The following is a 25,403-nucleotide window of genomic DNA, read 5'->3' as shown; positions in this document are numbered from 1 at the left end:
CATTATGGGTATTGTGTGTAGACTGATGAGGGGGAGAAAAACTATTTACTCAATTTTAGAATAAGGCTGTAACGTGTGGAAAAAGTCAAGGGGTCTGAATAGTTTCTGAATGCGCTGTAAGTCAGTACGTCCATGGTGCTACGGGAGAAGTGTTCTGGTGTAAACAGGGCCTATTCCACCTGGCTATATAAATCAGGACGAGAGCACCAAGTAGCAGCCTCTAGACAGACAGCTCTTTTATGTCCTGATATTTCACTGGCTGTCTGCATATACAGTATGTTAAACCAACAACGTACAATATCAAAATGAAGGGGGTTGCAGAGTAAAAAAAAATATTTAAAAAAAGTCTAAACAGCAAGAGAACGTAATCCACATGAGAACGGTGAGGGAAAAGAGGAAACGCTGTAGGGAAAAGAGGAAACGCTGTAGGGAAAAGAGGAAACACTGTAGGGCAAAGAGGAAACGCTGTAGGGAAAAGAGGAAACAATAGCACAACACTGGAACATACAGTCAAACACATTTATAGCTTGAACACCAAATGAGTGTTGACATCAGACCTTGGCGAGGTGGAGTGGCATGTGTGTATCAGTGTCAGCGGAGGAACGAGGGAGAACCAGAACCCTCTGTGTGTGTGTGTGTGTGTGTGTGTGTTTCTGTGTGCACATGGTTATGCATTAGGGCTGGGAATTTCCAGGGACCTCACCATACGACATTATCACGATACTTAGGTGCCAATCCGATATGTATTACAAATTCTATATGGCAAATTGATGTTCCAAACATATTGCTCAACATACAGTGCCTTGCGAAAGTATTCTGCCCCCTTGAACTTTGCGACCTTCTGCCACATTTCAGGCTTAAAACATAAAGATATAAAACTGTATTTTTTTGTGAAGAATCAACAACAAGTGGGACACAATCATGAAGTGGAACGACATTTATTGGATATTTCAAACTTTAACAAATCAAAAACAAAAAAATTGGGCGTGCAAAATTATTCAGCCCCTTTACTTTCAGTGCATCAAACTCTCTCCAGAAGTTCAGTGAGGATCTCTGAATGATCTAATGTTGACCTAAATGACTAATGATGATAAATACAATCCACCTGTGTGTAATCAAGTCTCCGTATAAATGCACCTGCACTGTGATAGTCTCAGAGGTCCGTTAAAAGCGCAGAGAGCATCATGAAGAACAAGGAACACACCAGGCAGGTCCGAGATACTGTTGTGAAGAAGTTTAAAGCCGGATTTGGATACAAAAAGATTTCCCAAGCTTTAAACATCCCAAGGAGCACTGTGCAAGCGATAATATTGAAATGGAAGGAGTATCAGACCACTGCAAATCTACCAAGACCTGGCCGTCCCTATAAACTTTCAGCTCATACAAGGAGAAGACTGATCAGAGATGCAGCCAAGAGACCCATGATCACTCTGGATGAACTGCAGAGATCTACAGCTGAGGTGGGAGACTCTGTCCATAGGACAACAATCAGTCGTATATTGCACAAATCTGGCCTTTATGGAAGAGTGGCAAGAAGAAAGCCATTTCTTAAAGATATCCATAAAAAGTGTCGTTTAAAGTTTGCCACAAGCCACCTGGGAGACACACCAAACATGTGGAAGAAGGTGCTCTGGTCAGATGAAACCAAAATTGAACTTTTTGGCAACAATGCAAAACGTTATGTTTGGCGTAAAAGCAACACAGCTCATCACCCTGAACACACCATCCCCACTGTCAAACATGGCGGTGGCAGCATCATGGTTTGGGCCTGCTGTTCTTCAGCAGGGACAGGGAAGATGGTTAAAATTGATGGGAAGATGGATGGAGCCAAATACAGGACCATTCTGGAAGAAAAACTGATGGAGTCTGCAAAAGACCTGAGACTGGGACAGAGATTTGTCTTCCAACAAGACAATGATCCAAAACATAAAGCAAAATCTACAATGGAATGGTTCAAAAATAAACATATCCAGGTGTTAGAATGGCCAAGTCAAAGTCCAGACCTGAATCCAATCGAGAATCTGTGGAAAGAACTGAAAACTGCTGTTCACAAATGCTCTCCATCCAACCTCACTGAGCTCGAGCTGTTTTGCAAGGAGGAATGGGGGAAAATGTCAGTCTCTCGATGTGCAAAACTGATAGAGACATACCCCAAGCCACTTACAGCTGTAATCGCAGCAAAAGGTGGCGCTACAAAGTATTAACTTAAGGGGGCTGAATAATTTTGCACGCCCAATTTTTCCGTTTTTGATTTGTTAAAAAAGTTTGAAATATCCAATAAATGTCATTCCACTTCATGATGGTGTCCCACTTGTTGTTGATTCTTCACAAAAAATACAGTTTTATATCTTTATGTTTGAAGCCTGAAATGTGTCAAAACGTCGCAAAGTTCAAGGGGGCCGAATACTTTCGCAAGGCACTGTATGTCTGCTGCAGAGAGAAGAGAGAGCCATGAGAACACGAGTCTTGATCAGTCATGGAAATAAAAGTGCTGAAAACATCTTGGCTCCCTATTTTAAAAACAAGATGGAGAACAAGCTGTGAGGGAAAAATCCCGGCGTTTTGGAGCAGGTACAGCCAACTACCACACAAATAATATTGCGATATTGTCAAAGCAATACCACATACATCGTCAAAAATAATATCCCGATTTGTAACTATTGATTCCCCCCCCCATCACAATTACACATGTGTGAGTGTACTTGTGTGTCTGTACATCCATGTGTGTGTGTGCGCGTATCTTGCATGCATGTACACGTGTGTGTGTGTGTGTGTGTATATATTGGAGCTAGTTTGTTTGATCTGGTCTTGACAGCTGCTGTAGCTGCTCCAATCAGGAGCCTGGGGCTCCCCACAAAGCTTCAGGCCAACACCAATGACTACACAGGGCCTCTGAAAGGGGAGGGGCTTTACACAAGAAAATAAATACAATTTCGAGCCAGGTGCTTTAAGACGTTCTATGAAAGCCATTAATTACTTGATTTATCTTAATGAATGAAAAAGAAATCCTTCTCTCTCTCTCACACTCTCTCTGCTCTCTCTGCATCTTCATATCTCTCTGTCGTTCCCTTTCCCCTCTATCGCCCCCTCTTTCTCTTTTCATCTCTCTCTCAGCCTCTGGTCTTTTCTGGAGGAAAATAGAGAAAGAAACTGTCTTCAGCTCCCGTGTTTGTGTAAAGCCGAGGCAGTTTATAAGAGGCGCATGGGGGAATAGCAGACAGCACAACTATTAAATATTTTACAGGCAAACATTCTAAAGCACATAAGCAAAGAGAAGATGTCAAGGATCTCTCATTAAAAATGTATTTCGCTACTAAGGAGCTTGAAGAAGTGATGAGGAAACGGTGGAAGAGAAGAAGGGAAGGAGGAGGGATGGAGTAGTAGGTGGAGAGGACGTGTCTCTCTGGTGTTCAGAGGAAATGAAATAGAAACACAGGGCAGAAACTAAGAAGGTCCCACAATATAATAATGCTCCTGTTTGTTGAGGGCTTAGTGTGAACGTGGGTGTGAGGATACACACGAGCGGAAAAGAGGGAAAGCATTTACATTTGAGTCATTTAGGAGATGCTTTTATCCAGAGCAACTTACAGGAGCAAATAGGGTTAAGTGCCTTGCTCAATGGCACGTCAACAGATTTTTCCACCGAGACGGCTCGGGGATTTGAACCAGCCCCCTTTCGGTTACAGGCCCAACGCTCTTACCCGCTAGACTACCTACTTCATGAATACATTTGAGACCACAAGTGTGTGTGTTATATCTGTGTGTTATGCCTGTGTGTGTGTGTGTGTGTGTGTGTGTTTTATGTCTGTGTGTGTTGTGTTATGTCTGTGTTATGCCTGTGTGTGCGCGTGTGTTATGCCTGTGCGTGTATGTGTGCGTGTGTGTATGTGCTAGGAGACATTGGAGTGTGTGTCTCTCCATCCAGCAAACAGAATGTGCAGGACCTGATTTCCCTCCTGTCACAAAGGGCCCAGGCCTTGTTGCTGTGTGATAGTCTCCCTTCCCTAATTACCACTTCATCATCCTGCCTCACACAGCATTCATCTAGAAAAATGATTATCAAGCCAGTGTCTCACACTCACACACACACACACACACACACACACACACACACACACACACACACACACACACACACACACACACACACACACACACACACACACCTCTTACAAGGAGGTTTCCTCCACATCCATCAGTGGGAGGACGTGTTCGGTAGTGGGGAGTAATTAGTCGCAGTGTTATGGAACGATCTCCACCGCTGGCCGTGTCGTGAACGGCACCACAACAAGGTTCCTAATGAAGGGTCTTGGATGGGCGTCCGCCCGCCGTCCACCCCAGTACCTTGCCAACTCCGTCGCCAATCAATCCCCCACGGAGAACGCCGCTGTACCACGGTGGGAAAAACCATGTGACACGTGCCGTGCATGTGTACGCTGAGAGAGTTTCTACAAAGATGATAAATCATTCAGAGCTCGTCCATCGTGTGGCGGGCTGCGCTGGCAGAATAACGGCAGCACCCATTCTTCAAGATCACAACAATTAAAATGACTAAAGGCCGCAGCCTTTTACACAAACCACTTGTGTAATTAGTAATTAGTTTACTCATAAAGGCCTCGCTCATTAGAGACTACTGGGGAGCGTCTGTTGTCTTAGACGGAAACTTTAAAACACACACACGTGTATGTACGTGTGTAAATATGTTTGTGTGTGTTAAGGAGCACTTAGCAGAGTGCTGGATGCCTCTAAATGCTGTTTAATGTAGACCACATTGACGACCGATGAGAAAGGGCCAATAAGACATTTATGTGAGGTAATAAAATATAATTGTTTTTTTTTCTGTGTGGCAGTAAATGTAAGTTTACCAACATTAGAAGACGATCTCAGCCTCTCTCCTTTTGTGTGTGTGTCTGTGTTGCTTTCACTAATGAATAAATGGGTGCAATCACAAAAAATATCACTATATGCAATAAATTAAAACACCATAGCATTAACAGACTGTGGAAAGAGGTTTTACACAACCTTTAAAACTATAAAGCCAACTAAATTGTCTGTTTGCATCAAAACAGAACACGGTCCAATTGGACTTGGCATGGGGAGAGTGACATAATAAACAAATAGTTTAATTGTAGCCAAGTGTTCAGTGATCGGCAGCTCAGTGAGGGCTGGCTTGAAGTCCAGGATTAATGAATCGCTTAGTTGGACAGACAGACTGACTGACTGGAGCTTTGGAAGGAGTGGAAGACGGACATACGACTAAGTTCTCTAACAGTAGCCTGTCCACTAGCCAGGACTTCCTGTGTATCGCCACAGAGGACAACACAGGGTAAACAGGGAGGGAACTACACACAGAGACATCTAGCTAAGAGACTGGGTATCTAAGTATGGCCTAGTACTGAACACAAGTGCATTGCTATGTCTGCCGGGTAGGTCGAAGAAAAGAGGCCTAGAACCATGGGAAATATGCCATTCCTGCTGTCCAATTTCTTATTCAGTATGCACTACCCTTGGACTGTTTCTACATGCATTTACTGTAGGCCTGTGTCTTATTTAAAAAACACCAAATAGCATTAGTCCTTCAAATAGGTATTTTATGGAGGCCCACCATAGAAGAAAAACAATCGTTTATAATATCCACTTATGGTTTTAAATGTTTGTTACCATAGAAACCCACGGTTCAATGCAGCCGTTTTTTTTATTTTTTAAATCTCAATAACAAATCATTTCTGGGTAACAATGAAGTACCTTACTGAAATTGTTTTAAATTAAAATGGTCAAAAATAAACAAAAATAGCTTCTTAGCAAAGAGTCATTTATCAAGAAGTTTGCTAGGACTCTCTGGGAGTGGTCTGAGTGGGAAACTGAAAACCAGCTGTTATTGGCACAGGAAAATCACGTTCTTGGCTACAATGGGCCTTTAATAAATGATACATTCATGAACTTGTATTATACTGAATAAGCATGCAGTTATTGACTTATGTTTATAAATGAGACAAAGAAATGACAGTTAATGACTAAAATGCCACTACTCACATATAATGAATACTATTTAAGCACTTAAATCAATCAATACACCATGGCATGCAATTACATTGATTTAAGTTTGACATTCATGTGCACTAACAGTTCGTGATTAGTTGATTTATTCTTATTTGATCAAATAATGTACACTCAAAAACAGAGAAAATACATAGACTTTGAAACGCTATCTATGGGAGTACAGAGGACAAAGACATTAACCTCAATTAATTTATGACAAATAAATAAAATGGGAATTTAAGGCGTTGTGTATGAGAGCCAATATCGCTTATCTCCCCCTCTCAAACCTCAAACACAGGCAGTTAAAACATGGTAATAGATTCTCTCTGGAAGCCACTGAAACTTTGATAGCACTCTTATTTCAATGCCCAAATTGTTCTTTTTCTGACAAGGACAAACGATAGTCATCCATCAAGATCCAATCAGACCCCGCCAAACAGGAGCAGGATGCGTCGCCCAAGCACTTCCCAAGCTCTTAAATGCTATTTGCGTTGTCTTTGCAATTTTTTGGTTGGGGGACGATATTAAAAACAGTGAAACATCAAGGATTTCCAGGCTAGATCATTTGTACCCACTGAAATGAACTTTGGTGAATAATGTGTGTGTGAGTGAGTGAGTATTAATATTACTGTGTGGGGAGGGGGATCACTTTTGGCTAGAGATTATGCAAATTATCCTATATGACCTTAATCATTAGAAGCCGTACGTAGAGCAGCAACATGTATTTCATACATCACACACAGAGCACTTTGCTGAGGACAAACAGTCATTTATAACTTCAGACGGGACTCATTCGGGTACAGTCAGTGAGATTGCATATACGCAGAGGAGGTGGGATTTCTCACTTTGCTTTTTTTTCTCATTAATGCAAAGGGGCCCCATTGGCAGCCCCTCAAATCGCTCAAACGTTGCCTCTATCGCCGATATCATTTCTTTTGATTTGCATAAACCATGAGTTTATAAGAATCTGAGAGGGGATAGGTTGAGGATTTGTCATACATATGACTGTGGCGCCAGAGAACCCCTTCCTCTTTGTCAAATGGTGTCAGCGGTGGGAGCTAGTCACAGCGCCGGCTCCAAATTAAAACGAGGGGTCAAACGCCTTGCTATGGAAATGGCCATGATTAAAGCTCGCCTTAAGCCGTAAGTGAGGTTCTACAGTACCCGTGCATTAATGCATGTCCTTCCTAGTCAAATGAGGTGTACTACACACACCATTTCAATAGCATTGTATGTTAATTCAGCCTTCCTAATGTTGCTGTAATGTTGTTTATGTGTTTGACAAAGGTAGCTTCAGGGTCACAGAGGAGGCTATCGCCTCCATCTATACTCCTAAACGACTTTCATCATGATGGGATTCCACTCGTTCTTTTTTGTTTATGACAGGATCAGAGCATTTCATTTGCTGATTTTGAATATTATTTTGAATTCCCTGCTACAGTTGATCTGATTGGATACGGGAATGGAAAGGTATTAGAAATAAAACAGTGATGAATACGCCAAACAGTTATGAGCAAAACCTGGAATCCATATCAAAACAAAAATGTTACGCCAAACCATAACAAGGAGAAGTGTTTTTACAGATGCTACATATAAGTACTATGTCATTTGACCACATCAACACACCTGAGGAATTAACGGCGAGGAACTTCAAGCTGCTGGTCTTTCAGATCACATGACTAAGTTCACGGCACCTGACAACAATAAGCACGTTGATATCCTTCACACATCTACCACTCCTCCGTGTAATTACTACTCTAATTCCTTATGAGCACAGAACAAAAACTAAACAAGAGAAGAGCAAGAGAGAGAAATATAATATTGCCTCTCCATAACATCACTGGGCTCGCTAAGATCAAAGCACTCCCATGGGGTGGCCATGCATGAGGCTGCAGACATAGCGCAACAACACACACACACAAATACTCTAAATGAAAAATGGAAATACGGTCCTAATTACCGATGGGCGCAGTATCGCGCGCTCCCCAATTAGCAGCAATTAAGCTCAGTGTAAATTCTGCGACAAAGGGTCTGGAAATTACACCCTAATTATATTCTTCCTCCAGGGTAGGTGCGGAGATTTAGAGGAGAGGCGTGGGTGTAAAGAGAGGGGGGGAATATTAACCAAAATGTTTGTTAGGAAACCACCCTGTGTTTTTTACCTGTTGAAATACGTTTCAAAAGAAGTGTATTGTGCTATTTTACAGAGAGAACATATTCTTATGCCACCGACTAGAATATGTACAAATCTATCTACAATTCACAATAAATCTTCAGTACCCACAACACCATGTCCAAAGTCAAACAAACCATATTAAAACACCAATGTTACCTTCAAAAACACAACAAAAATGATATATGCGGTCACCAAGTCTGTGTTTTTCGATAAAGCATCATATTTTCTTAGTTTTGACAACATGCACACATCTGTCACTGCTGGTAGGTAATGAAGACATCCATATCCACTGGAGCAGAATTGCATAATTCAGCCATCACCGGAGGTATCCTCATAATCAGATGACCTCTACCCTTCAGGGCTGAACTTGAATGTCCTGACAAATCTAAACGGGCACAGAATGGCTCTGAACACAACCACGACCACATAGAAGACTGAGCAAAGGCCCAAGGTCGTCTGGGATTGGGGAAATGCTTGGGGGGGTTCGGGGTCCTCGGGGTCTGTCAATCTTAAAGTTCCCATTTACAACATCAAGTGAAGACGGGATCATTTATAGCTGGACATACATTTATCAGAAAGGACTGCTGGAGTGAAAGCACATTTTCTAACAAAAAAATGAACATTTCATTAAATTATTATTATTCTTCTTATCAGTGGCGATTTTAGCATGTAAATCTTGGTGAGGCAACAAACAAAAAGTGGAATGCATGACAGCAAAGCCACTACACAATACTAAACAATACATTAAATGCACATTAATGAGCAAGCTAGGACGGACATAGTCAATATAACTGTTTGTTCAGCACTTTTGAAATGTACAGCGACAGAATTCAGAACATGGGCCGTTCTTACAGTGTTCTCCCTGTACACCAAGTCAGAACCGTAGGATAAATAAAGGGGGCATATAAACAGACAATGGAAGCTCTTACAATATTAAATGATTACATTTCTCTAAAACAGACTATAAGCTACATGTACTCCACCAAGTTAGAACAGTAAGTGAAATTAAGAGGTGAAAATAGACCAAATTATTAGGGTGAGGCACATGGGCTACTAACAGCTTACTACACAATATACACTTAGTATTACTTTCTTAGCTACAGTATACATATCTCCCTGGCATATTACATAATTTATGCAGCAGCATACAAGACATGTTTGGACTCACCTTGTTCACTTGAACAGGAAGGTGGTGGTCCTTCATGGGAAAATTTTGTCATCAAACTTTGTCAAAGTCTCTGGATTTATGGTGCTTTCAAGATAACTGGGAACTCGGAGAAGAAGAAAAAAACGTTGAATCAGGATGACGTCAGTGATCTTCAGGTCGTAGCTCAAGAATGAGGCCCGAGTTCCCGATTTACAATTCAGAGTTTATCCAGAGTTCCCAGTTGTCTTGAAAATATTCAGAGTTAACAGTAGTTATGATTCCGGCACAAATCAAGCTTCATTGACAGCATGGCCAATGATGAATATTTATCATTTTAAACTAGGAAAAGAGACCCTTAATCTTAGACTTGGGACCACACAGCCACTCCACTGAATAGCATGCTAATGTTTGCTTTGCAATGCTTGCAGTTAGCGACTGATTCCTTCCAAACCACTCAATGTTGAATTTGCGATTTCCATCTTGTTGTGTAATGTTCATGCCCAATGGCCGACGAGCACCGATACGTTTCATCTATAATTTCTCTTCATGTGACAAGGATTAAAAAGGATTTACCAGTAGATTGTCTACTTGATTCATGATGATGACTGCTAGATAAGATTTTGAAAGTATGATGTTGACATGATCAGTCCAAAAAAAGCTACTGTATATATGTGAATTGATGTAATTTTATCTGTGGCCAATGACCTTGAGCCTTCTTGGATGGGCCCTTCAAAGTAATTATGGCAGCACCCAATAGGCTTGAATTTTCGAGCTCGACCCTAAGATTTAGACTTTTATTTTGCAAAAAATGTGGGGCTCAAAACAGGGGTTGCCACTGATTATTATAATTTCCCAGTTAATTCATTTCCCAGGATTTTGAGGCGGACATGGCTGGGTGACAGACACAAGACACAGTGATGTCCCGTACCCTCTCTGTATTCTAATCTAGCGTTGTCCCCTCCTCTCAATGTGTTAGTGTGATGCTGGGCTGTGCATCGTGCCCTCCTCTCAATGTGTTAGTGTGATGCTGGGCTGTGCATCGTGCCCTCCTCTCAATGTGTTAGTGTGATGCTGGGCTGTGCATCGTGCCCTCCTCTCAATGTGTTAGTGTGATGCTGGGCTGTGCATCGGGCCCTCCTCTCAATGTGTTAGTGTGATGCTGGGCTGTGCATCGTGCCCTCCTCTCAATGTGTTAGTGTGATGCTGGGCTGTGAATCGGGCCCTCCTCTCAATGTGTTAGTGTGATGCTGGGCTGTGCATCGTGCCCTCATCTCAATGTGTTAGTGTGATGCTGCGCTGTGACAGGCTCATCTAGCACGTCTGTCTGGTGTATTCATGAGGCCCTCCTCTCTCTCCATCACACAGCAATGCCCATTATACAGCACTTATGGTACAATGGCAGCAAGCATGCCGCCTAATCATGTCAAGTGCTGCACTTCATGGGCTTGGAGGAGAGAGTGAGAGAAAGAGGCGAGCATGTGAGGAGAGAGCAAGAGAGCGAGAGAGAGAGAGAGAGAGAATGGGGGTGGGGGGTTGAGGCTTGATGGTGCTGGGTGATCACCCTGTGGTTGCCAAGGTAGTGGATGGATACTTTGTCAGTGGACTGGGTTGATATGGTGGAAAACAACTACATGAATACTGCCGCTACTCACACATTTTTAAAGAGTGCCACTGCTGGCCTTAATGCCTCCCTGATCAAAAATAAAGGTTAAACAAAGAAAAATGATGAAAGTAGGAGAAAAATGACTCCCTCACCATAATCAGCTCTCCTATCGGTGGCTCTGGTCTGGAGCGAGAGAAGGAGAGAGAGACCAAGATCAAGTAAGGATGGATGGATCCCCTCCTCCATCTCCCTCCATTCTCTGCAACATCACGCCAGTATTTCATGTGCCCTTTTCTGCTTTCGCTGCAGAACAAAGCCGCTGAATCCCAAAGATAAAAAGCGGATTTTTGGTAAATGGTGAAAGTGTGGAAATAAATGACCAGCTGTGGCCTGAGTGTAATTACAGTGGCTGGGAGAGCAGCGATCTATCACGAGACCCAGGAGAGGGGGTGACACACACCGCCATGGGGTTAGTCAAAGGAGATAACTAACTAACTACTGGACCCTGAACAATCGATACTCCCCAGATATTGCATCCTGGGAGAAGGGAGAGAGGAAAAAGAACGTAAAAACTTCCCCAATGGCTTTTTATTGAGATATTGATCAGGGCCCTCTAATCAGGACCTTACTGGGCCAAGGCCATATACTTTCTTAAGGGTATAAGGAACGGATAAATCTGGAGAGTTGCCACACTACATAGAGGAGGCTGAGCTCCGAGGCGGTAGACGGTGGGATGTAATAGGTCTTTCTGGAGAGGAAGGAAGAGAGGGGAGGGGGTTCACACTGTATAACAGGGATTCATTACAGAGCTGAGGAGGAGGAAGAGAAAGAGGAGGGAGATGAGGAGCAGGGAGAAGAGGAGGAATAAGGGGAGGGAGATGAGGAAGCAGGGAGAGGAGGAGGAATAAGGAGAGGGAGATGAGGAGCAGGGAGATGAGGAGGAATAAGAGGAGGGAGATGAGGAGGAATAAGAGGAGGGAGATGAGGAGGAATAAGAGGAGGGAGAGTAGGAGGAATAAGAGGAGGGAGAGGAGGAGGAATAAGAGGAGGGAGAGGAGGAGGAATAAGAGGAGGGAGAGGAGGAGGAATAAGAGGAGGTAGAGGAGGATGAGTAAGAGGAGGGAGAGGAGGATGAGTAAGAGGAGGGAGAGGAGGAGTAAGAGGATGAGGAATAAGAGGTGAGAGAGGAAGAGGAATAAGAGGGAGATGAGGAGCAGGGAGAGGAAGAGGCATAAGAGGAGGGAGAGGAAGAGGAATAATAGGGAGATGAGGAGCAGGGAGAGGAAGAGGAATAAGAGGGAGAGGAAGAGGATTAAGAGGGAGATGAAGAGAATTAAGAGGGAGATGAGGAGCAGGGAGAGGAAGAGGAATAAGAAGAGGTGGAGGAAGAGGAATAAGAGGGAGATGAGGAGCAGAGAGAGGAGGAATAAGAGGAGGGAGAGGAGGAGGAAGAGGAATACGAGGGAGATGAGGAGCAGGGAGATGAGGAGGGAGAGGAGGAGGAATAAGAGGAGGGAGAGGAGGAGGAGTAAGAGGAGGGAGAGGAAGAAGAATAAGAGGAGGTAGAATAATAAGGAAGGGGAGTGAGAGGAGGTGGGAGAGAAGGATGAGTGGGAGAGGAGGAGACACACCTGCAAAATAAACTTTTCTACACTAAACACTGAAGATTGAATTCACCCAAATCACCCCTTAACTACCAGTCTCAGAAGAAAACTAATAGCTCCATTATCCTGGACTAAATCCCTTAAACCTTTGATCCCTAAAGAGTGAGAGCATCAGTTTCATTCCTCGATCCTGCGATGAGGCTTGTTTAACCGTTAGCCGTCCATGGTAAGTAACATATGGACAGCATCAACCGTTAATACGTTCCATCATGACACGTTGTTACTATTTCTTACAAGCCCAGCCACTGTACTGTAAACACAGTTAGAAGCAAATGTTATCATTAGGGCATATTCTAATTCCTATCCATAACCCTTGACATCACGCCTGCACGGTAGGGCCGTGCAGAACAGATACGCATCATTTTATATAATGTATGGAATGTTGGCCTGTCAAACTTTAACATGCTCCTCTCTGGAGATTTGGAGAACGGGAGAACATCCCCCCCTCCTACATGTCACCACATAAAAAAAAAAAAATCCCAGACACGCGGCGTGATGAACGAGGTCGAGGGTTTCACTTTAAATCCGTTTAAGGCTCGACGCTCCAGATTTCCCCTCCCGATAGCGACCGTCTCATTTACTAAAGATGAGCATCATTGACGTCTCGGCTTTCTTCTAAACCCTCGTTGTTTACAGTAAAAACTGTTTACGGCTTAAAACCGACTGCAGATGGATGTCCGGGGCAGCACCTTCGCTCAACTCTAACTTTCTCCTGGGGCTAATTGATTTTGGAGTAGGCCTCAGACAGAGCTAAGCCTAAAGAAAACAACGATCAATTCATCTAGGAGAGAGAACGGAAGGCGGATGTTGTAGAGTAGCGCTGTTGTCCGACAGCTGTGCTAGCTCTGCACGGCATGCTGGGTCTGGGTCAGCACGCATGTTTGTATCACGGGCCCTCCAGTGTTTATAAGCAAAGCAAAAAAACATTAACACCATTGAAGTCACCGCAGCTAAAGATGCTAACAAAACGCTGGAAATACAGTGGTAGGTCTCAGAGCATGATGGTTCATTGTGACCGCGTAACTAAATTGTAAGCCATTACAAAAGCACTTAAGTGCTAAAAAGGTCATTGTCTTATTGGCCTACCGCCCTGATACAACCACCATAACATTTCCACACAGATTATAATCCTACCGTGACATTTTATTCAAACTAATTCAATAGAACGTCCAGCTTTTTGCCAGCCTTGACAACAATGATGTACTGCTGTGGATTATGAAACGTATACAACAGATAGGTATCAGGATTAGGGTAGATTTCAAATCCTGGTCTGGTGTTTATTCTAGTCCCTGAACTCTGCTATGGGAAACTGATCAGCAGATAGGACCGAGGGCCTCGGAGTTTTACAGAACACAAACAAGCACTTGAGAACATGCTCTGAACCTTCTCCAGGCAAACATTACAGATGACTCATCGTGTGTGTGTGTGTATGTGTGTCTCTTCCCAGACATCCTGGGATAAACATTGATGCTTTAGGTCCTGATTGTAACCCAACTTCCTCATTCAGTTTCTCCCTTAAACGATCTCAGCCCAGCTGCACTGTACGTCCCATTAACATTCAATATGAAGCAACGATGCAGCTGGACAGACCTGGTAAATGTATCATAGTGTATGTAGAGCAAGTCAATCAGCTATAGGTAGTATACGTTGCCATTGGAATTGTGACCTATTTTTCCCGTCAATGAAGGAGTGTTTGTGTGTTGTGTTTGAGTGTCTCTCTCTCTCTCTGTGTGTGTGTGTGTGTGTGTGTGTGTGTGTGTGTGTGTGTGTGTGTGTGTGTGTGTGTGTGTGTGTGTGTGTGTGTGTGTGTGTGTGTGTGTGTGTGTGTGTGTGTGTAATCAAGGACTGATGACTGGCTGAAATTAGTCTGTGGCAAATGCCAAGGTTATTATTTATTCATTTTATGACTGGTAGACAACGCAAGACAGAGGTAAGTGTGCGTGTCTGTGTGTGTGTGTGTGTGTGCTGGGCTGGAGAAGACCAGGGGTTAGTGGAGTGAATACAGGTCCTTTGTTTCTGCAGGATGCGTGCTACAGACTCACTCTGGAGGAGTGTGTTATGTTGTATGCTACGAACAGTGAGACTCAGGGTGCATTCCAAATGGCACTCTTTTCCCTTATAATACACTATTGGCCAGAGCTCTATAATGAAATAAAATTGTAAAAACACCATTTACAAAATTACACCAAATAATAAAACTGGATCAATCTTTCTTAGATGGGTAACAAATCCCCTTCTCAGGTTCAACAATAGCACAATGGCTATGGTGTGTTGTACACAAAGGAAACTGGTCGATTGTCCCCATATAGAATTAGTAGATGAGAGAACAGCATCAACCCCATCTTCCTGTCAGAGTAAAGCCCAGAATTCTTCTATTTCACCCTGATGGTTCTGGTGGAGCAATGACATACTACAAGATAAAACAGTGATGCTAATATTGATAGTTTGTCCATTACAGGTCAGCTAACTGTCCTGGGAACAGTTACAAAGCTGTTAGTTTCCATCTCACAAGGCCGGATCGATGCAGAGGCATACTGTTTCAATTTTGCCAGAATGGATTTTTTCTGTAACACCCCAACCCCGGAGCATTCATCTTTCTGAAGGAAGGGAAGATTTGATTTACTGAAGAAAAATTGGAGTGCGCATCAAAGATATTTTTTGTTGCCGGGCGGCGAGAGAGCGTGACACACAACAAAGATGGATGTCCCTACGGCTGGGAAGGCTCGAGCCTACGGCTGTTCCATTACAACACGGTCGGTGGAGTGGCGGAGGAGAAGGATGAGCTGCTTAAAGGGAGGGAGGTAGAACAAATTAAAAGAGAAAGGGGGAGAGAGAGAAAGGAAGAGAGGGTTGGAGAGATAGAGGGAGATAGAGGAACAGGAGAGGAGGAGAGCGATTAAGTGGAGGAGAAACAGAGGTGGTGCACCTTCAAACATCCCCAAATACGTGACCTGACGTCCAATAATCATCTCCATCTTACACATTTGGCAGAAAACACAACACTAACTACGACTCAAAATCTGAACTTGTACTCTCCCTCCCCTCAAACACTGTGCTTACCCTCCCACACTCTCTCCCCTCCCACACTGTACTCCTTCTCCCTCAGTGCAGCTACAGTACCTTCTCTCCTCATTTCTCCTCTCGCTTCTCTCTCCTCCTGTAACTTCTCCTCCTTCTCCCTCCTCCTGTAACTTCTCCTCCTTCTCCCTCCTCCTGTAACTTCTCCTCCTTCTCCCTCCTCCTGTAACTTCTACTCCTTCTCCCTTCTCCTGTAACTTCTCCCTCCTCCTGTACCTGCTCTTCCTTCTCCCTCCTCCTGTAACTTCTCCTCCTTCTCCCTCCTCCTGTAACTTCTTCCTTCTCCCTCCTCCTGTAACTTCTCTTCTCCCTCCTCCTGTAACTTCTCTTCTCCCTCCTCCTGTAACTTATTCTCCCTCCTCCTGTAACTTATTCTCCCTCCTCCTGTAACTTCTCCTCCTTCTCCCTCCTCCTGTAACTTCTCCTTCTCCCTCCTCCTGTAACTTCTCCTTCTCCCTCTTCCTGTAACTGCTCTTCCTTCTCCCTCCTCCTGTAACTTCTACTCATTCTCCCTCCTCCTGTAACTTCTCCTCCTTCTCCCTCCTCCTGTAACTTCTCCTCCTTCTCCCTCCTCCTGTAACTTCTCTTCTTTCTCCCTCCTCCTGTAACTTCTCCTCCTTCTCCCTCCTCCTGTAACTTCTCTTCTCCCTCCTCCTGTAACTTCTCTTCTCCCTCCTCCTGTAACTTCTCTTCTCCCTCCTCCTGTAACGTCTCTTCTCCCTCCTCCTGTAACTTCTCTTCTCCCTCCTCCTGTAACTTATTCTCCCTCCTCCTGTAACTTCTCTTCTCCCTCCTCCTGTAACTTATTCTCCCTCCTCCTGTAACTTCTCTTCTTTCTCCCTCCTCCTGTAACTTCTCCTCCTTCTCCCTCCTCCTGTAACTTCTCCCCCTTCTCCCTCCTCCTGTAACTTCTCTTCCTTCCCCTCCTCCTGTAACTTCTCTTCCTTCTCCCTCCTCCTGTAACTTCTCCTCCTTCTCCCTCCTCCTGTAACTTCTCCTCCTTCTCCCTCCTCCTGTAAATTCTACTCCTTCTCCCTCCTCCTGTAACTTCTACTCCTTCTCCCTCCTCCTGTAACTTCTACTCCTTCTCCCTCCTCCTGTAACTTCTACTCCTTCTCCCTCCTCCTGTAACTGTTCTTCCTTCTTCTCCCTTCTCCTGTAACTTCTCCCTCCTCCTGTAACTTCTTTTCCCTCCTCCTGTAACTTCTCTTCCTTCCTCCTGTAACTTCTACTCCTTCCTCCTGTAACTTTTCTTCCTTCTCCCTCCTCCTGTAACTTCTACTCCTTCCTCCTGTACTTTTCTTCCTTCTCCCTTCTCCTGTAACTTCTCCCTCCTCCTGTAACTTCTCTTCCTTCTCCCTTCTCCTGTAACTTCTCCCTCCTCCTGTAACTTCTCTTCCTTCTCCCTCCTCCTGTAACTTCTCTTCCTTCCCCCTCCTCCTGTAACTTCTCCCTCCTCCTGTAACTTCTCTTCCTTCTCCCTCCTCCTGTAACTTCTCTTCCTTCTCCCTCCTCCTGTAACTTCTCCCTCCTCCTGTAACTTCTCCCTCCTCCTGTAACTTCTCTTCCTTCTCCCTCCTCCTGTAACTTCTCTTCCGTCTCTCCATCCTCCAGTAACTTCTATTCCTTCTCCCTCCTCCAGTAACTTCTTCTTCTCCCTCCTCCTGTAACTTCTCTTCCTTCTCCCTCCTCCTGTAACTTCTCTTCCTTCTCCCTCCTCCTGTAACTTCTCTTCCTTCTCCCTCCTCCTGTAACTTCTCTTCCTTCTCCCTCCTCCTGTAACTTCTCTTCCTCTTCCTCCCTCCTCCTGTAACTTCTCTTCCTTCTCCCTCCTCCTGTAACTTCTCTTCCTTCCCCTCCTCCTGTAACTTCTCCTTCTCCCTCCTCCTGTAACTTCTCCTTCTCCCTCCTCCTGTAACTTCCTCCTCTCCCTCCTCCTGTAACTTCCCTCTCCTCCCTGTAACTTCTACTCCTTCTCCTTCCTTCTCTCCCTCTGTAACTTCTACTTCCTTCTCTCCCGCCTCCTGTAACTTCTAACTCCTTCCTCCCTACCATACTGTACTATCTACTCCTTCTCCCTCATCCTGCTAACTTCGAACTCCTGCCTCCTCCTCCTGTAACGGTTCTTTCTCTTCTCCTCTTCTCCTGTAACTTCTCCCTCCCCTGTAACTTCTTTTCCCTCCTCCTGTAACTCTCTTCCTTCCTCCTGTAACTTCTACTCCTTCCTCCTGTAACTTTTCTTCCTTCTCCCTCCTCCTGTAACTTCTACTCCTTCCTCCTGTAACTTTTCTTCCTTCTCCCTTCTCCTGTAACTTCTCCCTCCTCCTGTAACTTCTCTTCCTTCTCCCTTCTCCTGTAACTTCTCCCTCCTCCTGTAACTTCTCTTCCTTCTCCCTCCTCCTGTAACTTCTCTTCCTTCTCCCTCCTCCTGTAACTTCTCCCTCCTCCTGTAACTTCTCTTCCTTCTCCCTCCTCCTGTAACTTCTCTTCCTTCTCCCTCCTCCTGTAACTTCTCTTCCTTCTCCCTCCTCCTGTAACTTCTCTTCCTTCTCCCTCCTCCTGTAACTTCTCTTCCTTCCCTCCTGTAACTTCTACTCCTTCCCTCCTGTAACTTTTTCTTCCTTCTCCCTCCTCCTGTAACTTCTACTACTACTCCTTCCTCTCCTGTAACTTTTCTTCCTTCTCCCTTCTCCTGTAACTTCTCCCTTCTCCTGTAACTTCTACTCCTTCCTCCTGTAACTTCTACTCCTTCCTCCTGTAACTTCTACTCCTTCCTCCTGTAACTTCTACTCCTTCCTCCTGTAACTTCTACTTCCTTCCTCCTGTAACTTCTACTCCTTCCTCCCTGTACTTCTACTCCTTCCTCCTGTAACTTTCTTCCTTCTCCCTTCTCCTGTAACTTCTCCCTTCTCCTGTAACTTCACTCTACTCCTTCCTCCTGTAACTTCTACTCCTTCCTCCTGTAACTTCTACTCCTTCCTCCTGTAACTTCTACTCCTTCCTCCTGTAACTTCTACTCCCTCCTCCTGTAACTTCTACTCCTTCCTCCTGTAACTTCTACTCCTTCTCCTGTAACTTCTACTCCTTCCTCCTGTAACTTCTACTCCTTCCTCCTGTAACTTCTACTCCTTCCTCCTGTAACTTCTACTCCTTCCTCCTGTACTTCTACTCCTTCTCCGTACTTCTACTCCTTCCTCTGTAACTTTCTCCTTTCCTTCCCCTCCTGTAACTTCTACTCCTTCCTCCTGTAACTTTTCTTCCTTCTCCCTCCTCCTGTAACTTCTCTTCCTTCTCCCTCCTCCTGTAACTTCTTCTCCCTGCTCCTGTAACTTCTACGTCCTTCCTCCTGTAACTTTTCTTCCTTCTCCCTCCTCCTGTAACTTCTCTCTCCTCCTGTAACTTCTCTTCTCCTCCTCCTGTAACTTCTCTTCCTTCTCCCTCCTCCTGTAACTTCTCTTCCTTCTCCCTCCTCCTGTAACTTCTCTTCCTTCTCCCTCCTCCTGTAACTTCTCTCCTTCTCCCTCCTCCTGTAACTTCTACTTCCTTCTCCCTCCTCCTGTAACTTCTCTTCCTTCTCCCTCCTCCTGTAACTTCTCTTCCTTCTCCCTCCTCCTGTAACTTCTACTCCTTCTCCCTCCTCCTGTAACTTCTACTCCTTCTCCCTCCTCCTGTAACTTCTACTCCTTCTCCTCCTCCTGTAACTTCTACTCCTTCCCTCCTCCTGTAACTTCTCCTCCTTCATCTCCTCCTGTAACTTCTCTTCCTTCATCTCCTCCTGTAACTTCTCTTCCTTCATCTCCTCCTGTAACTTCTCTTCCTTCTCCCTCCTCCTGTAACTTCTCTTCCTTCTCCCTCCTCCTGTAACTTCTTCTCCCTCCTCCTGTAACTTCTCTTCCTTCTCCCCAGCATCCAGAATGAATTTCCATGGTACATTAGTCAGCTTATTAGGATGTAATGAAGGAGGGCGTTGAGGAAAGGGGAGTGTGTCCTCCGAGACATCGCTCTAACCGTTCTCCATCATCTACCCCTCATCTCTCTCTCTCTCCGTCCTCATCTCTCTCCCTCTTTCTGTCTGTCTGTCCGGCCACTTTGCCGGGTGTCATATACATGAAAGATGACTTGTCTCCTGACCCAAATAAACACCAACGTTGCCTAGATGCTCTGTCGGGCCACTCACTCGCTCCAGAAAAAAGTGGGGGGGAAAAAACGAGTGCTGCCAGTTGCTTCATCTGTGGCCACCTCAGAGCTGGTTATTCACGTTGTGTCTGTGGTCTTGGATCAGACTGCTGGCGTGTTGTACACCAGAGTCGCCAGAGGATGTGACTGTAATGTAAGGATGAACAGGTAGTGTTCTCGGTCTGTCTGTCCTGTCCCTCAGTGCACGTAATGACGTGTGTGTGTACACCAATGACGGCCAAGGGCAGATCTCAGAACAGAAAATAAGAGTTACTTCCCTTTGTTGGAGGGAGACCTCCCTAGACGTTCCAGTACAATGGAGAGAGAGGTGGAGGAATAAAGGAGTGAGACAGAGAGAAAGAGAGAGAGAAGGAAATAGCAGAGGGAGAGAGAGAAAAGAAAGAGCAAGAGGAGAGAAAATGAGAAGAGAGAAAACCACCTAACACCTCACGTCTCCAGGGGCCAGGGCTGGTGTAAGCTGGATATTAAGACACAAATTGCATTCAGGCGGGTCACGGTGTGTCAGATGATATTAGATGCCTGCCGTGAGGAAAACAACAATTCCCATCAGCCTGTTCTGTGAGAAAAATAATATTTTCATTTTCGGCCCCTTTATTGAATAGAAACTTTAGGGAATACGTCTTTATAGGAGCTCGTGAATTTTCCACCTCTCGACAAAGGTCGTAATCATGGCTGCGTGAACCCTTTGTTGCTCCCAGATTTCATTTTCACCACCGCTGATAGAAAAGGAGTGTGTGGGTCTTCTCTCCCTCCTTCACTTGTTTTCTGTAACGTTGCAGCACCCACATGTTTTAGTCTGCGTGCGTGCGTGTCCGTCTCTCTGTGTTGTGTCCTTGTGCGTGTGACTGTGTGTGAACAGCCTGTATCGTATCCACCCCCCCCCCCCCCCCCCCCCCACACACACACACACACACACACACACACACTGCTGCCTGCATGGGGTCCCCGTCGCAGAGCTGCGCCACCTGACCTTCTCGGTAATTGACCAAAAATATTGATGCAATGGCACAGGTCTGATTGTGATTTATTAAAAGCTTGGGCCCGGCTCCCAGGCCCGATGCCAGCGGCTCCCTGCTCCCAGCCTGGCCCATCGGCATACATTAGGAAAACCATCAATACTGTAGCAGCACAATAACACAATGAAAGAAAGGCACGGTAATGGGGAAGGGAGAGTCTCTCTGGGCTGCGGAGGTGCATAGCAAATAGCTTGGCCTTGTTGTGTGAATATACAGAGAGAGAGAGCGCGAGAGAGAGCAAGAGCGAGAGAGAGAGAGCGCGAGAGAGAGAGCGCGAGAGAGCGAGAGAGAGAGAGAGAGAGCGCGAGAGAGAGCGCGAGAGAGAGAGAGAGAGAGAGAGAGAGAGCGAGAGAGCGAGAGAGAGCGCGCGAGAGCGAGAGAGAGAGAGAGAGCGCGAGAGAGAGAGCGCGAGAGAGAGAGAGCGCGAGAGAGAGAGCGCGAGAGAGAGAGCGCGAGAGAGAGAGAGCGCGAGAGAGAGAGAGAGAGAGAGCGCGAGAGAGAGAGAGAGAGAGAGCGCGAGAGAGAGAGAGCGAGAGAGAGAGAGAGCGCGAGAGAGAGAGAGAGAGAGCGCGAGAGAGAGAGAGCGCGAGAGAGAGAGAGAGAGCGCGAGAGAGCGAGAGAGAGCGCGAGAGAGCGAGAGAGAGCGCGAGAGAGCGAGAGAGCGAGAGAGAGAGCGAGAGAGCGAGAGAGAGCGCGAGACAGCGAGAGAGCGCGAGAGAGAGAGAGAGAGAGCGCGAGAGAGCGAGAGAGCGCGAGAGAGCGAGAGAGAGCGCGAGAGAGCGAGAGAGAGCGCGAGAGAGCGAGAGAGAGCGAGAGAGCGCGAGAGAGCGCGAGAGCGCGAGAGCGCGAGAGAGCGAGAGAGCGAGAGAGCGAGAGAGCGAGAGAGCGAGAGAGCGAGAGAGCGAGAGAGCGAGAGAGCGAGAGAGAGAGAGAGAGAGAGAGAGAGAGAGAGAGAGCGAGAGAGAGAGAGAGCGCGAGAGAGAGAGAGAGCTAGAGAGAGAGAGAGAGAGAGAGAGAGAGAGAGAGAGAGAGAGAGAGAGAGAGTGAGAGAGAGAGAGCGCGAGAGAGAGAGCGCGAGAGAGAGAGCGCGAGAGAGAGAGATATAGAGGATAATGTTTACTGTAAAAAATGTTTTGGTTTATTTCACTTTTGTTTATTATTTATTTCACTTGCATTGGCAATGTAAACATATGTTTCCCATGCCAATAAAGCCCTTTGAATTTAATTTAATTGAGAGAGAGAGGAGTGAGAGAAGGGGAGAGAGAAAGAGAGAGAAGAGTGTGTAATATAATATTGCCTCTCCATAACATCACTGGGCTCGCTAAGATCAAAGCATAGAGGAGAGGATAGAGAAGGAGAGAAAGAAGAGGAGAGAGAAAGATAGGGAGAGAAAGAAAGATACTCATGGGAGGCAATCTAAGAGACCAGAGAATCATTATTTTTATTTTATTTTTATGTGGGGAAAGGAAGAGAGAGAAAGAGACCCCCTGAGCCCCCCAGAGCAACCACAAACTGAGCTCACACAGGCGAGTCTCAGGAGAGTCAACTCAGACTAACAAGAGGGAACCATTTGAATTGGTATGTTTGTATGGAGATTGGAACAGAGTCGCAGTACTTTAGACTGAACATGTGATGGTGCTGAGTGGAACCTGATGAAGGTGTAACTAGACTGAAGACCGAAAGCGATTCATTTGATTAGTTGAACGAGGTGTGTTAGTGCTGGGCGGGAATGGAAGCCTGCACCCCAAATAGAGCTCCAGGACCAGAGTTGGAGAACCCCTGCCCTAAATTGTAGACTGCAGAACTACGTAGACTATAGAACTACGTAGACTGTAGAACTACGTAGACTATAGAACTACGTAGACCTTTACCTGAAGGCAGAGCTTCCCCAGGCACCGTGTTTGTCTGTCAGGATGTTGACGATCTTCTGGATGAGCTGGGTGGCTGTCACGTGGTCGCGGTACTTGGCCGCTCGGATCAGGTGGTCGCACATCTTCTCCTCATCACGCTTCTCAGCCGAGTACTGGGCACAGTGGGACTGGGGGTCAAAGACAAAACGTGACAACAGGTCAACTTCTCTGTCAAAAACACAATGACGTAAGCATCATTACAAATGAATTGTATGTGCAGTGCTCAATACAAAATCCTTTATAGTACACTTAAAGGTATGTATTCTGAACAGAAAACTGCGTACACATAGTATGCGACTTCATATTGTATTTATGGAACTAGCATGTATTCTGGGAAAAATGGTATAGGCTACTACACACCATGTAAAACGACATAATACAAGGCTCTAGCAGCTGTGTGTGTGTAGAAATGCTACCTTGAGTAAAACCAAATGAAAATCTGGGGTCATTTTCTGGCCCTTATGTCACGTTGATTAATAACAGCGGACATTATAGTTACTAATGCCTCCAGGGCTCCGAATCACAAAACAGAGGTTCATTTTTCTCTGTCTGAATGTGTTATCAGAAATGGCCTTTGAACTCAGAGTAGATGGTATATACAATAACACCTATACCGAGGGAAAAAAAACAGCCAAAAACTTTATGTTCCACTTCAGTGCTAAGATAAACTGAGCAAAATATAAAGCAGAGTTAAACTGTAAAATAAAGTAATATATAATCGACTGAAAACATTTGAGTACACTGCATATTTCTAACAGCCGTTAGCCAAGTAGTGTAGAAATACAAGCCACAAAGAAATGAGGAATACACGCTACTATCATGTACAGTACCTCAGGCAAAAGTCCCGGCCATATTACTGCGATTTCAGTGCATCCATTGGATACTGAAAGGTTACAGCATCAATACCAGCAACTCTTAATGCAATTCCCAATGCTCAAATGAAATGAACCTAAAAAGGCAGCCCATTGGTGGAGAACACACACATATATCCCCAGCTCTACAAATGCAACCTGCCTCACCAGGAACGTTAGCAACCAAGTAAACACAGGAAAGTGCTCGATAATGATTGGTCCTCCTCTCCAATTGGAACGGTGACTTTTCATACCTGACAGGAAATCTATAGGTCTGGATCACATTCTGGAAGGCTATTCTGGAGGGGCTATTGGGCCCTAATTATCAATCTACGTGTCTTTGTTGTGGGGCATTAGAGTTTTCCATGACCTTAAAGCATGATGGCCCAACATGTGCGTGCGCGCGTGTGTGTGTGCGTGTGTGTGTGCGCGCGTGCGTGTGTTGAAAGGAAAAAGAGCAGTAAAGGGAGGATAGGGTGAGGGAATTTTTTATTTGTATTATTTCACCTTTATTTAACCAGGTAGGCTAGTTGAGAACACCTTTATTTAACCAGGTAGGCTAGTTGAGAACACCTTTATTTAACCAGGTAGGCTAGTTGAGAACACCTTTATTTAACCAGGTAGGCTAGTTGAGAACACCTTTATTTAACCAGGTAGGCTAGTTGAGAACACCTTTATTTAACCAGGTAGGCTAGTTGAGAACACCTTTATTTAACCAGGTAGGCTAGTTGAGAACACCTTAATTTAACCAGGTAGGCTAGTTGAGAACACCTTTATTAACCAGGTAGGCTAGTTGAGAACACCTTTATTTAACCAGGTAGGCTAGTTGAGAACACCTTTATTTAACCAGGTAGGCTAGTTGAGAACACCTTTATTTAACCAGGTAGGCTAGTTGAGAACACCTTTATTTAACCAGGTAGGCTAGTTGAGAACACCTTTATTTAACCAGGTAGGCTAGTTGAGAACACCTTTATTTAACCAGGTAGGCTAGTTGAGAACACCTTTATTTAACCAGGTAGGCTAGTTGAGAACACCTTTATTTAACCAGGTAGGCTAGTTGAGAACACCTTTATTTAACCAGGTAGGCCAGTTGAGAACACCTTTATTTAACCAGGTAGGCTAGTTGAGAACACCTTTATTTAACCAGGTAGGCTAGTTGAGAACACCTTTATTTAACCAGGTAGGCTAGTTGAGAACACCTTTATTTAACCAGGTAGGCTAGTTGAGAACACCTTTATTTAACCAGGTAGGCTAGTTGAGAACACCTTTATTTAACCAGGTAGGCTAGTTGAGAACACCTTTATTTAACCAGGTAGGCCAGTTGAGAACAAGTTCTCATTTACAACTGCGACCTGGCCAAGATAAAGCATAGCAGTGTGACACAGACAACACAGAGTTATGAGAACGGTGCTGAATGTGTGAAACGTATGTTATCCCCTGGAACAGACGACCGCGTGTCTATACTTCACGACGGGACAGAACAACAAACGGTCTTTCCAGCCTGTCTTGACGTGTGACTTCTGTGTCACTAATCAGCAGTGCTGCAGCTCAAACACATCATCGTAAACACGCTGGTCATTCACCGCGGACCCAAACACCTAGTCCCCCATAGTGACGTGTGCTTTTCTAACGGGCCCGGCGGCGAGGGGAAGTAGTTTCACAGAGCGACTCCCCTCTGAAATAACAAGCAAACAGCTGAACACATAACAGGCCCATTAATAC

General features: G+C 45.1%; 1 protein-coding gene across 1 annotated transcript in view; it reads right to left on the bottom strand.

Annotated features, from left to right (window-relative positions):
- LOC109878628 (lipopolysaccharide-responsive and beige-like anchor protein) overlaps positions 1-25,403 on the bottom strand; it is a gene marked incomplete in the record, with an annotated part of 260,305 nt that overhangs the window by 91,208 nt on the left and 143,694 nt on the right. Inside the window, 1 exon segment of the mRNA XM_031837867.1 lies at positions 22,792-22,958. Within this exon segment, the coding sequence (XP_031693727.1) occupies positions 22,792-22,958 (167 nt within the window).

Source organism: Oncorhynchus kisutch, linkage group LG12 (assembly GCF_002021735.2).
Source record: "Oncorhynchus kisutch isolate 150728-3 linkage group LG12, Okis_V2, whole genome shotgun sequence".
In the NCBI taxonomy this organism is placed as follows: Eukaryota; Metazoa; Chordata; class Actinopteri; order Salmoniformes; family Salmonidae; genus Oncorhynchus; species Oncorhynchus kisutch.
The sequence above is the reverse complement of the archived record's forward strand: the minus strand, read 5'-3'. Positions and strand labels throughout refer to the sequence as shown.